Below are 11,708 nucleotides of genomic sequence, written 5' to 3' on the forward strand. Positions count from 1 at the left end.
AATATGTTTTACCGTATTCCTATAACCCTATTAATATATTAAAGATTTAAAGGTCTTAGTTTTTATGGAGCCTTTTTACACACAGACAAATCAGTGAATCCCATACGCAAACCTAAATTAGAGCTGGAAAAAATAAAAAGGTTAGAATACATTTTCTTTTAAATTATTACGTATTAATTAGAAGCTTACGGCTTTACACGTTAGGTTTCTTAATATCTTTTCGTTACTTCATCTTTTTGACGATTCAATTTTGGCGTTTGGATTTTCACAGTTCCTAGATGTGCTCCTCAATACGATCTTCATTGGAACACCATACGATAAGTAATAGTATAGTACGAATTTATTATACGCAAGAAACAAGAACCAAACTTCAAATTTCACTTCATATTCCTTCTCTAATTCTCTCTGGCAGCAGTTTATCTCTGATTCCATGGAGAATTTGACATCTGAAAGCGAAAACAAAAGTAAGATATTTCTATTCAAGTTCTTCCATTAAGATGTTTTCTAGTTAATTTGATTTATCATAAGTGTTAGGTTAACACTTTATTTTTTTTCAGTGGCGAATATTGCTGAAATATCGGAAAAATATGTCCATGGGGTACAGTCTCCTACACCTCCAACAGGGGACATTGAGAAGAATCCAAAGCCCGTCAAGCAATTAAAGCCACAAAAAACTAGTGTGGATGTCAAACGTCACAAAAAACTTATGTCAGAGATTTGGAAAGATTTTGAATTTCTGGATACCGATGAAAATGGTGAACTGCATTGTAAATGTAGAAAGTGTGGTCAAGTTTATAAGTCTGAAACTAGAATGGGTACTAGAAATTTAAAACACCATCTTAGCATCTGTAAACCAAGTTGTTTAAGGGATATTGGGCAAATGGTTTTGGATATTGGTGGCAATGGTGGTTCAATAACTAGCAGGGTCCTTGAGTTTAATCCTAATACCTTTCGTGAGTTGTTAGCCACTACCATAGTAAGGCATGACCAGCCATTTAAATTTGTTGAATACGAAGTTGTTAGGAAATGTTTTACTTATCTAAATCCTGAAGTTAAAATGGTTGCAAGGAATACAATAAAAGCCAAAGTTCTTGATATATATAAAATGGAAAAGATGAAAATGACAAAGGCTTTGAGTTGTATCCCAGGTAGGATTTGTTTGACATCAGACTCCTGGTAATCTATAACCACTGATGGTAATCTTTCTTTAACTGCCCATTTCATTGATAGTTCTTGCAATTTGTGGAAAATGGTTTTAAATTTTAGTTTTTACCTCCGCCACACCGGTCTTGCTATGAGTGATCTTTTATTTGGTCTTTTGAAGGATTTGTTCTTCAAAAAAAGTTTTTTCCATTACTTTAGCTAATGCTTCTGCTAATGATGCGATTGTTGATTATTTAAAGACTGAAATTGATTTAGTTTGTGAAGTTGCTTATTTTCATGTTAGGTGTTATGCACAAATTAAGAACCTCATTTAGTTTGTGAAGTTGCTTATTTTCATGTTAGGTGTTATGCACATATTAAGAACCTCATTGTGCAGGATAGCTTAAAGGAGGTTGACAATGCTGTCACTAAAGTTTGAGAGAGTGTTAAGTACTGCAAAGGTTCTCAATCTAGGAAGAAAAACTTTTTAAAGAGTGTTGCACATTTGGAGCAACAATCTGTGAGGGGTTTAAGGCAAGATGCTCCAACACGATGGAACTCAACTTACATGATGTTAGATTCTGTTTTATATTATAAAAAAGATTTTATTCACTTGCAAAAAACAGATGCTAATTATTTGCATTTCCCAACAACCGAGGAATGGGGAACAGTTGAACAGATTTTTAAGTTCTTAAAAGTCTTCTATGAGGTCACTTGTGCATTTTCTAGTTCTAATTATCCTACCACCAATCTTTATTTTGCAAATGTTTTGATGGTTAGAGTGTTGTTACATAAAGAAAAGGGAAGCCATGATAAATTTATGCAAAAATGGCTAGTAGGATGTATGCCAAATTTGAGAAATATTAGGATGAGTTTAGCACGATTATGGCGGTTGCTGCTATTGTGGATCCTCGATATAAGTTTCAAATTGTTGAATGGCGTTACGAGAAAGCTTACGTGGAGACGTACAAATCTGAATGGGCAATAATGAAGCAAAAACTAGTTTTATTATTCAATGGGTATTTGGATGAGTCAAAGTTGAAGAACTCTAAAGATGGTCAGCCTACATGTGGATCGTTGAACACCCAAGAAGGACCTCAGGATATACTAGAATCTGCTTCTCTTTTAATGGTATGTATATTTTCTTTAATTATGTCTTAATATGTGTATATTTTTGCATTTTTGCTTCACTAAAATCTGATGCGTTTTTTTTTTCAAGTTTATTCTTGCATTTTTGTTTTTTTTCGGGTTTATTGTTGTATTTTCAAGTATGTAGCTGCGTTTTCTGTTGATTTTTACAGGTATATTGTTAAGTTTTTTTACATGTATATAACTGCATTTTTCTACTGCCTTTTTGTTTCTCAATATTTTTTGGTTGTTGTTTTAAATGTGCATAACTGCATTTTTTTTTGTTCAATTATAGGATTTCGATAACTTTTCAGCTAAGGTGACTTCTCAAGCTGTCAAATCTGAGCTTCAATGTTATTTAGAGGAGAAGCTCATGCCTCGTGTGGATAATCTAAACATTTTGGACTATTGGAAAACATAGGAAATTCGATATCCAACTCTTGCTCAGATGGCTAGGGACGTCTTAACTCTCCCAATCTCAACGGTTGCATCCGAATCAACTTTCAGCACGGGTGATAGGGTCCTTGATGCTTATTGAAGTTCTTTAAAGCATTCTAATGTTGAAGCTATTATATGTCTAAGAGACTGGGTCTATGGAGAAGGTATATTCCAACTTTTATTTATATATTTTTCATTATTATATAAAACTATGTGGATTCATCATGACGGAAACGATAGATGATGAAGATGCAATTCATATCGAGAGTGAAAGTGGAGTTGGTGAAAACGGAAATCGAGTTACCCAGATATTAAACATTTATGATGTTTTTTTTTTTGATAAACTTATTTGTATTTTTGAATTGTGATCGTACTTTTATCTAACTCTGAATATTTATTTGGGTTTTAAACTAATTTAATTAGGTGTAATTTGTTTGGTTTACATTTTTAGTTTTAAATGGGTAACCCAGGTTCAACCTATTTATTTAATAGGTTGGGTTGGAAAAAGCAAAAATAGATCAACCCGATGACAACCCATTAACCCAATAGGCTGGGTTGGGTTGAAAATTGCACCTATTTATACATTGAAATCCTTTACCCAATTAATAAATGGGTTGAACCCGAACCCAACCCAGGTCGACCCATTGCCACCCCTAGTTGGAGAGAATACGTGAGAGAGGAGTGTAGTGAGGTATTTGAGTATTTAATAAAAATGCATAGCAAATACACATAAATTTGTAAGTATTCGGGCATTTAAAAAAAACAAAACTCAAACGAAATTAAACTTACGATACACGGAACTACGAGAAGTGGTGTCTAATGGACTCCACGTTCAAAATGTTTAAATTTGACAGATTTAGCAAAACCGGTTATACTTTAGGATAAAAATATTACTAGATGACATAGTATAATAGACATAATCGTTAGTAAAAAAAACAAAAAAACCTTCTCAAGTTTTTTATTAAGGCGTGCAATTTAGTTCCACAATTAATTAAAGATAATATAATTTCAATTGCTTATAAAAATATACATTAACGTATAATATTTCCAACTATAGTAGAGATTGAAGGGATTGACTGACGAATTTTTGACCTGATTTTTACCAATTGTTACATTATCCCTCCGTTGAAATGATTTTCGTCCCGAAATTCAATGTCTAGATAGAATATTATAAAACACTTGGTGGTGTTTTCATTTCGCTTGATACATACATGATCTTTCTAAAATCGATTTACATCTCGTAGCTCTAGAATAGATAACTAATCTAATATACAAATTTAACACAAAATCACCACCAAATAAGGAATATGTAATAAGAGCTACTCAAATATTTTAAAGATCATCGAGTCTTTTATATAATTTAGTCGTGCGCACTTCCACAAACATGAAACTTTAGAATTATTTTGTAAATACACTTTATTGAAAGATATAACAAGTGTGTCATTGGATAGACACTCTTCGAGATTTGGCATATGAAAAGCGTCGGACATGCCGTTTACTTTTCGAGATAAATGGATATAAATATCAGGACCGAATTTTATCAATGAATCTCGAAGGTCCTTTAAGTTGTGGTTTAACTTAACTCTTTCTCTAAGTCGAATCATTCTTCTTAAAGGGAAAGCTTTTAAAGTTACACAATCTCTGACTTGGAAGCTGAAAAACTTATTTCTTTGGTCTACATAAATCTTTTGTCATTTCGTGTACAGATGGTAATCGTTACCAGGCTCACACAATCTTTTCTGTAATCTATTGTGTGATTCATGTATCAAAATGTGGTGGATCACCTGCATGCTCTTTGTTCGGTTTCGCATCTTTAATCATTCCTCAATTCATCTACGTGCACCTCAATCCTTTACGTATTGGTCATTATAGACGAGCAAGTTCCTTGCCATTTCAGAAAGGTAGGATTGGTGTCGTACACCATAGTTGTCCCAACTTCTAGAATATATTCTCTAGCTTATTTTTCCAGTTGCTACCTTTTGGCTCTAACATTATTGACAATTAGGCTACCATAAAGACAAGGGCGTATCTACATACAGCAAATGTAGGTCCTAGGACCCACCTATTTTTTTAGTTTTATATATTAATTACATTGAATAAAGTTTAGGAACCATCTTGAGAAAAAATATGACCTACCTTATGACAAGATAAAAAACAAATAAATGAAAGAAATGGTGGTGGATTTATATTTAAATTTACAAAACAAATAGTTAATATTTATTAATATTTATCCCCATATAGGAGATAAAAAGAAAGAGATGTAATTATTTGATATTAGAAAATGGATGGCAGATAGTTATAATGCAAGTTGAAAAACAACACAACTCATTCCATATTGTTGCTTCCAAAAATAATTATTGCAAATGAACTCTTTAATAAAAAAGAGATTTAGTCGTGCAAAATAAATGTTTTGTTTTTTACAAAAATTTAGTTTTAGAGGCAAGGTAGACTGGTTTTTACTGGTTCAACCCGACCCAATTCATCACATGGATTGTTTACTTTTTAGATTTTTCGATTTCACTTAATTAGGAACCATGTACTATTCTATTCTAGATTCACCACTGCATAAAGAAGTTCCCGATGGATCACTGGTAGTACCCAACATAAATTCTTTTGTTGTTAAATTTCTAGCATTCATTTCTTGGGAAGAAGTCTTCACTTAAACTTCTACATTTGATCAAATCATTCACATTTGATTAAATCCTTAACAGTTGATCTTTAGGGTAAGAAAACAACTTTAGGTTTTCTCCAACTTGTCATCATAAATGACCATGGTTTTCTCGTGGGTAGATTTAGTCGTACAAATTTCTTGTAGTATAGATCTAGACATAATGGGGAGGTAGCCTATTCGTACCTATGATTTGGTATGTGTTGGAATGAAATTCATTAAAATTTCGTAAATATATTTATGACACTTCACATGTTATCTCTACTCTGTAGGTTTACTCCAATCTATTGGGTTTATGACTCAGAATAGTTTTAAATTTAGGGTTCACAAGGATTTCTATGCATATTTGGATTACCAGTACTTCAGTAAATAAGTGCTTAATGAGAAATGTACCAATGGCTACTGATGGTTCCTAGATTTTTATTCTTTATTTCGATCATGATTGCTCTTAATCGAGTTGTCACTTCCTGGTTCTACAGTCTTGGGCAGTTTCACCGTCTTCATATCAAGCTTTTCTTTAACTAGTGCATGTTCTAATTTATGTATCTCACTTCCGTGAGCATCTTATTTCGTTATTCTCAAGTCGTGGCATAAGCAGAATGAAAGCTTATCATTTCGGTATAGTAGATTTACCTGGTAAAGTCAGTGTCCTTAAAGGTGTAGGTGGCATTCTTTTGAACTTGGATGGTTAAAACATAAGTCAGACCGTTCACAATAAAACGAAATTGGCTAATTGAATTCCTGAGCCAAATTCTAAAAGATTTGTGAATGCACGCATACTGCGTAATGTATTCCTACGAGGTTTAATAGGAGTGTTCGTAGAGTATTATATTTGAGAATTTTGCATTTCGAGATAAAAATCGGACATGATTTATGTTTATGATGCGTATAGTTTCATGAGTATTTGAGGTAAATATTCGCTAAGTATTCGTAAGTATTCACTAAGATTTTTAGAGAGTTCTTAATCATTTTGAATTGTGATTTTCCTTAAAAATTCTGGATTCAAAGCATTTTAGTCATCCAATAACCGAATCCAAGCTGGATTGTGCATCAGTCTGACCATATTTAAATATAGGTGATCAGTCCACATCTAGTTGTGGTTTGGCCCACATACAACCAACTTAGCTAAGACGTTTGACCCAAAACCTCGCGTTGTATTAACAATCAAGGGTTCGAGTTTATATAACTCTATATTTGAGGGTTAAGGAATATACTTAACCTAAGAGAGTAAGTCCTTGGATATAGTTGTGTTTTGATAAGGAACTACTAGTTTGTTATAGCAATTAGCTCTCATACGTATTTGTCACACCCCCAGCCGCGGGTGGAAACATGTTTTATGTAAGTTAATAAACCTCGTTGAGTCGTATCATGATATTAATAAAATGTTATATGACTTAATTTTTGGTATTGAAATTATCGTTTTGAGTCACACACTATCCCACTAAATACTATCTCTTTCAACTAGTATATATAAGTGTACAAAAACCGTGTATAAACCCAATCTACTTTCTATACAGTAATGGAACAAAACTGAGATTTTGTAATGAACTCATAACCAAACTCGTGACACTACACTTTTTGCACCGACTCCTTAATAGGGCATGATAAAGTCATTCACCTCGTTATAGCTCGTGGTAATGTTCAATGAAACTAGCGTTAATGCCAAAATATGTCTCGTCAGACGTAGTTGTAGTTAGGAACTCCCAGGTGGGCAGTCGAACCGTATAAGATCAATAGTATGGCACTTATAACTGTCCTTAGTCGTTCTGTGAGGATTAACGGTTATGAAAATAAAGAGTTTTCCCACTAAGACACACAGTCCAAATACACACAACGATATAGCTCAAATGGCTTAGGAAATTAACCTAACTCATATGGCTCTAGAAACAACGTGACACCAATAGGGATACCCATGAATCTTGGATCCTAATAATGTGTCTATGCATCCTAGTCCTAAACTTCCAGTTATAATATTTTTGAATATTTATAATTTTATTTTTAGGAATAATATTTGATTGAAGTCTTCTAGTATTGAGATACGCAAGACTTAATGGACTTCCAAATTTCTATTGTTTGTTATGACGAAATTTGGGCAGCTTAACTACTGATTTTCTGATATTTTTCAGTTTTAAGTAACGTGAAACCAATAATTTCCATGCTATTTTTAATTCACATGATTAATACTATACAATACCCCACAAATAATGACTCATAAGTCGTAAAGTCTATCATGATATTTATTGCAATAAAAATCCATAACTTAGTAAATTTAGTTATATTTTTATAATTTATATAAAAATATATTAATAAAATTTCCATTCATTTTTACAATACCTTATATACTAAAAGTTAAATTTTATAATTTTAACTAATAATTATATAATTTCATAAACTTAGTCTGTCCATCCAATATGACAACACACTTTCATTTTATACGCGGATAATATTTTTGTTCATTTTTATATCTTTCCATGCTTCCATGAGATAGTTTAACTTATACATGTAAAATCATCATTTTTGTGACTTATAATATCAACGTGTGTTATTATAGCAAAATATTTCTAATCTTGTGAGTTATCATAATAGTTATATTCTTATATCACATAAGGTAAAATTATATCATCTTTTAACAATCTACTTTAACTTAATAGATTTAACAGTGATTTATCACATTTTTAGTTTTCTATTAAACGTCTAACCAATAATCAAGTAAGATGCTATTTTGTATATAAAACTTGAAAAGCATCACATTTTAATAGACACGTATATATTATCCTCCAAAATATTCAAACCGTAAAAGAGGGACCGTAGAAACTCATATTCGATGCATGATCTCGATCCCAGTTTGTTTTGGTGAAGCTTCACGTGAGAAAACGCAACGTTACCATTCTTAGACTTTCAAATGTTTCCGGGTCTATTTGGTAATATTTAAAATTAAAGGGACTCGTTTTCAAATATTTTATAGTTAAAAGAAAAGGCTATTTTGTACTTTATTTTTCAGACGGGACTAAATTTGTAATGATTTATATTAAAAGAGGCATTTTTCTTAAAATGTTTAAATCAATTGGGATCTGCTTGGAAAAGATTTTTGTCAAGTTTCTAATTATAATTTAAAGCTTCAACTAGAGGGACTGATTTTGTCCATCTAATACAAAGTTTGGGTGTTTTGACCTTTGACTTGGTCAAAATCAAAAAGTTCGTGTTTAGTCGGTCAAAAAGGGCTCCGAGAAACAAAGAGGTGTCGTCCTGTTCACCGATCGGGAGAAGGAAGATTTGAGCGATCAAGCAGTGAACGGAGGTGGTCTCGGTGGCCATTAATCTATCGTGAGGAGGGGTGAGGGGGTCCGTCAACACCGGCGACCCTTCGTGGTTTGAACCTCCGTCGCTGGAAGCCACGAATCGCATGGACCAAAACAGTTGCAATGGGGTGGATAGGTAGCGGTTGAAGGGGGAAGCATATGGCTCGGTGGTGGAAGACCAGTTGAGAAGAAGAGCACCTCCGGTGCCTTATTGATTTGTAGAGGGGGAGTAACGAAAGCAGCAAGGGTTGCTTAAGCAGCTCCTGTGCTTCTTCTGTCTCAAAAGGAAGGTGCGAAGGTGGGGAATAAGAAGGGGGCTTTCCCCTCCGATGATCGCTCCGGGGAAACACCCCCTTCGGTGGATTTTGCTCTCGGTGGTTGAAAGCTGCGTGGACGGGGGCTGCCCCGGCAGCTCCCCTGATCTTCTTCTTCCTATTTCTTCCTTTTTTTTTTTTATAGAAATCATTGGAAATGGGATGTTTGGGGTTGCTTTTAACAGAAATGGATTTAGGGAAAGAATATTTGGGTTTGATTGTTTCGCAGGAAAAGGAAACACGAAGAAGAAAGGGGCTACTGCCCAATTGGTTATTCTTGGCAGAAATCGAAGGAGCTGGCTGCAGTGGTTGATCAAGGGGGTGTTTTACATCTGGGATTCACCAGGTGAAGAGGGTAGAAAAGAGGTTGTTGCCTCCTTGTTTTCACCGGGAATCAACACACCTCCGGTGTGTTTCTGATTACCCAATCTAAGAAGAAAAAGAGTGAGGGGTCGAGAGTTTTTGTGGGAATATGGTGAGGATGCTTCATTCTTGCCATATGTCATCTTTCACTCAGATGTTGGAAGATTTTTTTGATAGATTTGTGGTACTTGGAAATTTTTGGAAGGATTTCGAGAGTACAATACATTCATTGATTCATGTGTATATATATGTGATGTATTGATGTATTGATTGTGTATTTGTTTGTATAAGTAGAATACATGTGTTTGTGTGAGATTGCAGTGATTGAATGGTTGATTTAGCCTAGTATAGTTGTTTGATTTTTTTATTGACTTTTTCTATTGACTTTGATATGTACTTTAAATCCTATACGACTGTATGCATATGTGTTAGTGGGTTTAAGGTGTTCGGGAATGATTTCGTATTCACACGATACATAGACATCCATGCATTATGAGTTTAATACACACAGATATGTTTATTATTTGGTTTGTACCCATAACAAATTTATTTTTCTGCTTCTGAGTTGCAGATAGAGCTGGCAAAAAGTGACTCAAGCCAACCCGAACCCAACCCATAATTAGCACGTTGGGTTTAGATTTTCAGCCCGTTTAAGTTATTCGGGTCAATCCGTCTAACCCATTTAATTAATAAGTTGGGTTGGGTAAAAATTATCAACCTTTTTTCAACCCGCCAACCCATTTAAATTATATATATATATATATATATATATATATATATATATATATATATATATATATATATATATATATATATATATAATTTCAGGGCCGGGCCAAGATGATTGGAGGCCTGGGGCAAAATAAAAAATGGGGCCTTCTTGAAAATTTTATGTATTCGTATATTACATTACTTTATATATACATAACAATACATTTAAATTCGTACACAATAGAATGGGGAAAACTAAAAACACAATGCTATTAGAAGTACAAAAATACTAAAGTCTCATCCCCTTTGTTTCTACATTAACTTGTTCTGTTCTGTTCCTGTACATAAGTTGTTGACCTCTAACTGAAGTAAAATTTATCATCGACAAAAAGTTGTTAGGTGAATTGCTTAAATCCAGAATACTTGTTGTTGTTAATAACCTGGAAGTAGTTGAAAAAACCAACAGAAAATTCTATACATATCCAAAACATAGAAATTGAAATAAAAAAGAGTACCATTCATAAATCAAAAATAAGAATATTAACATTACAAATCGAAATTAAGCAATAAAGTTCAAGAACTATCTCTAATTCAAAAATATTAACATTGGATTATGTCTCTAACTTGAACACCCTCATAAAAATCGAATATCAAAAAAGAATAAGAAATTTCAAGAGCGATAGAAAATACAGAGATTCACAACCATATTATCAGAAATCAATTTCTCCTCTAATAGTCGATTCTGAAAACCGAACCTTCAAATTTCTATAAATTGAAAAAAAGAAATCCAATTTGAGGTAGTGACTAGAACTCTCGATTGAAACCTCTAGGCTAGATTCCTAAAATAAATCAAATAACCTGATTAACTTCCCATTGGTGCTATGTCAAAAAAAGGAAATCGACAACAAGAAGGGAAACAATAGATTTTCCCGTTTTTCTGAAATTGTGAAAAGAACGAGACACAAGCAGTCTCTCAATTCTAAAATAACATTCGATTCACTAACGGTTGTTGTGGACGAATTCAGAAAATCAGAAAAAAATGAAATAAAATAATTAACTTGAAATCTTGAATAAGAAATAGAAGAATGGTCGTTAACTCTTGCTTTTGGAGAAGACGTCGTTTGGATTTTCCATAGAAATGTTTGGATTTTCTATAGAAATCTGATTGTTGAAGAGTTACGACACCTTGGAATTAGGACGCATGTCAAGTAAGTCTCGTTCTCTCCCACGCTACATCTTTTCGATTAATTCCTGATTAGAGTATTGGGGTTTGAAATAGTCCAATAGGCTAAAAAGTAATAGCCTGTTAATATATAACCAAAATAACAAGTTAAAATTGCGGCCCTGTAGCATTTGGCGGCCAGGGCGGTCGCCCAGCTTGCCCATGCCCATGGGCCGGCCCTGTATAATTTGATATTTATATATATTATAATACGTTTTACCGTATATCTATAACCCTATTAATATATTAAAGATTTAAAGGTCGTAGTTTCTATGGAGCCTTTTTACACACTGAAAAATCAGTGAATCCCATACGCAAACCTAAATTAGAGCCGGAAAAACTTAAAAGGTTAGAATACATTTAAAAAACAAATATTACGTATTAATTAGAAGCTTACGGCTTTACACGTTAGGTTTCTTAAT

The 11,708-nt window shown here is 33.4% G+C and overlaps 1 protein-coding gene across 1 annotated transcript; it reads left to right on the forward strand.

Annotated features, from left to right (window-relative positions):
• The first annotated feature begins 238 nt into the window (after window positions 1-238).
• On the forward strand, window positions 239-3,119 carry LOC145034124 (zinc finger BED domain-containing protein DAYSLEEPER-like). Its single transcript, XM_078982505.1, has 3 exons — window positions 239-464; window positions 558-2,274; window positions 2,567-3,119. The coding sequence occupies exons 2-3, from the start codon at window positions 2,029-2,031 to the stop codon at window positions 2,690-2,692; spliced, it is 372 nt and encodes a 123-aa protein (XP_078838631.1). The 5' UTR covers window positions 239-464; window positions 558-2,028; the 3' UTR covers window positions 2,693-3,119.
• Window positions 3,120-11,708: the final 8,589 nt, after the last annotated feature.

This window comes from Lactuca saligna, chromosome 3, assembly GCF_052625555.1.
Source record: "Lactuca saligna cultivar CGN05327 chromosome 3, ASM5262555v1, whole genome shotgun sequence".
NCBI classification, from domain to species: Eukaryota; Viridiplantae; Streptophyta; class Magnoliopsida; order Asterales; family Asteraceae; genus Lactuca; species Lactuca saligna.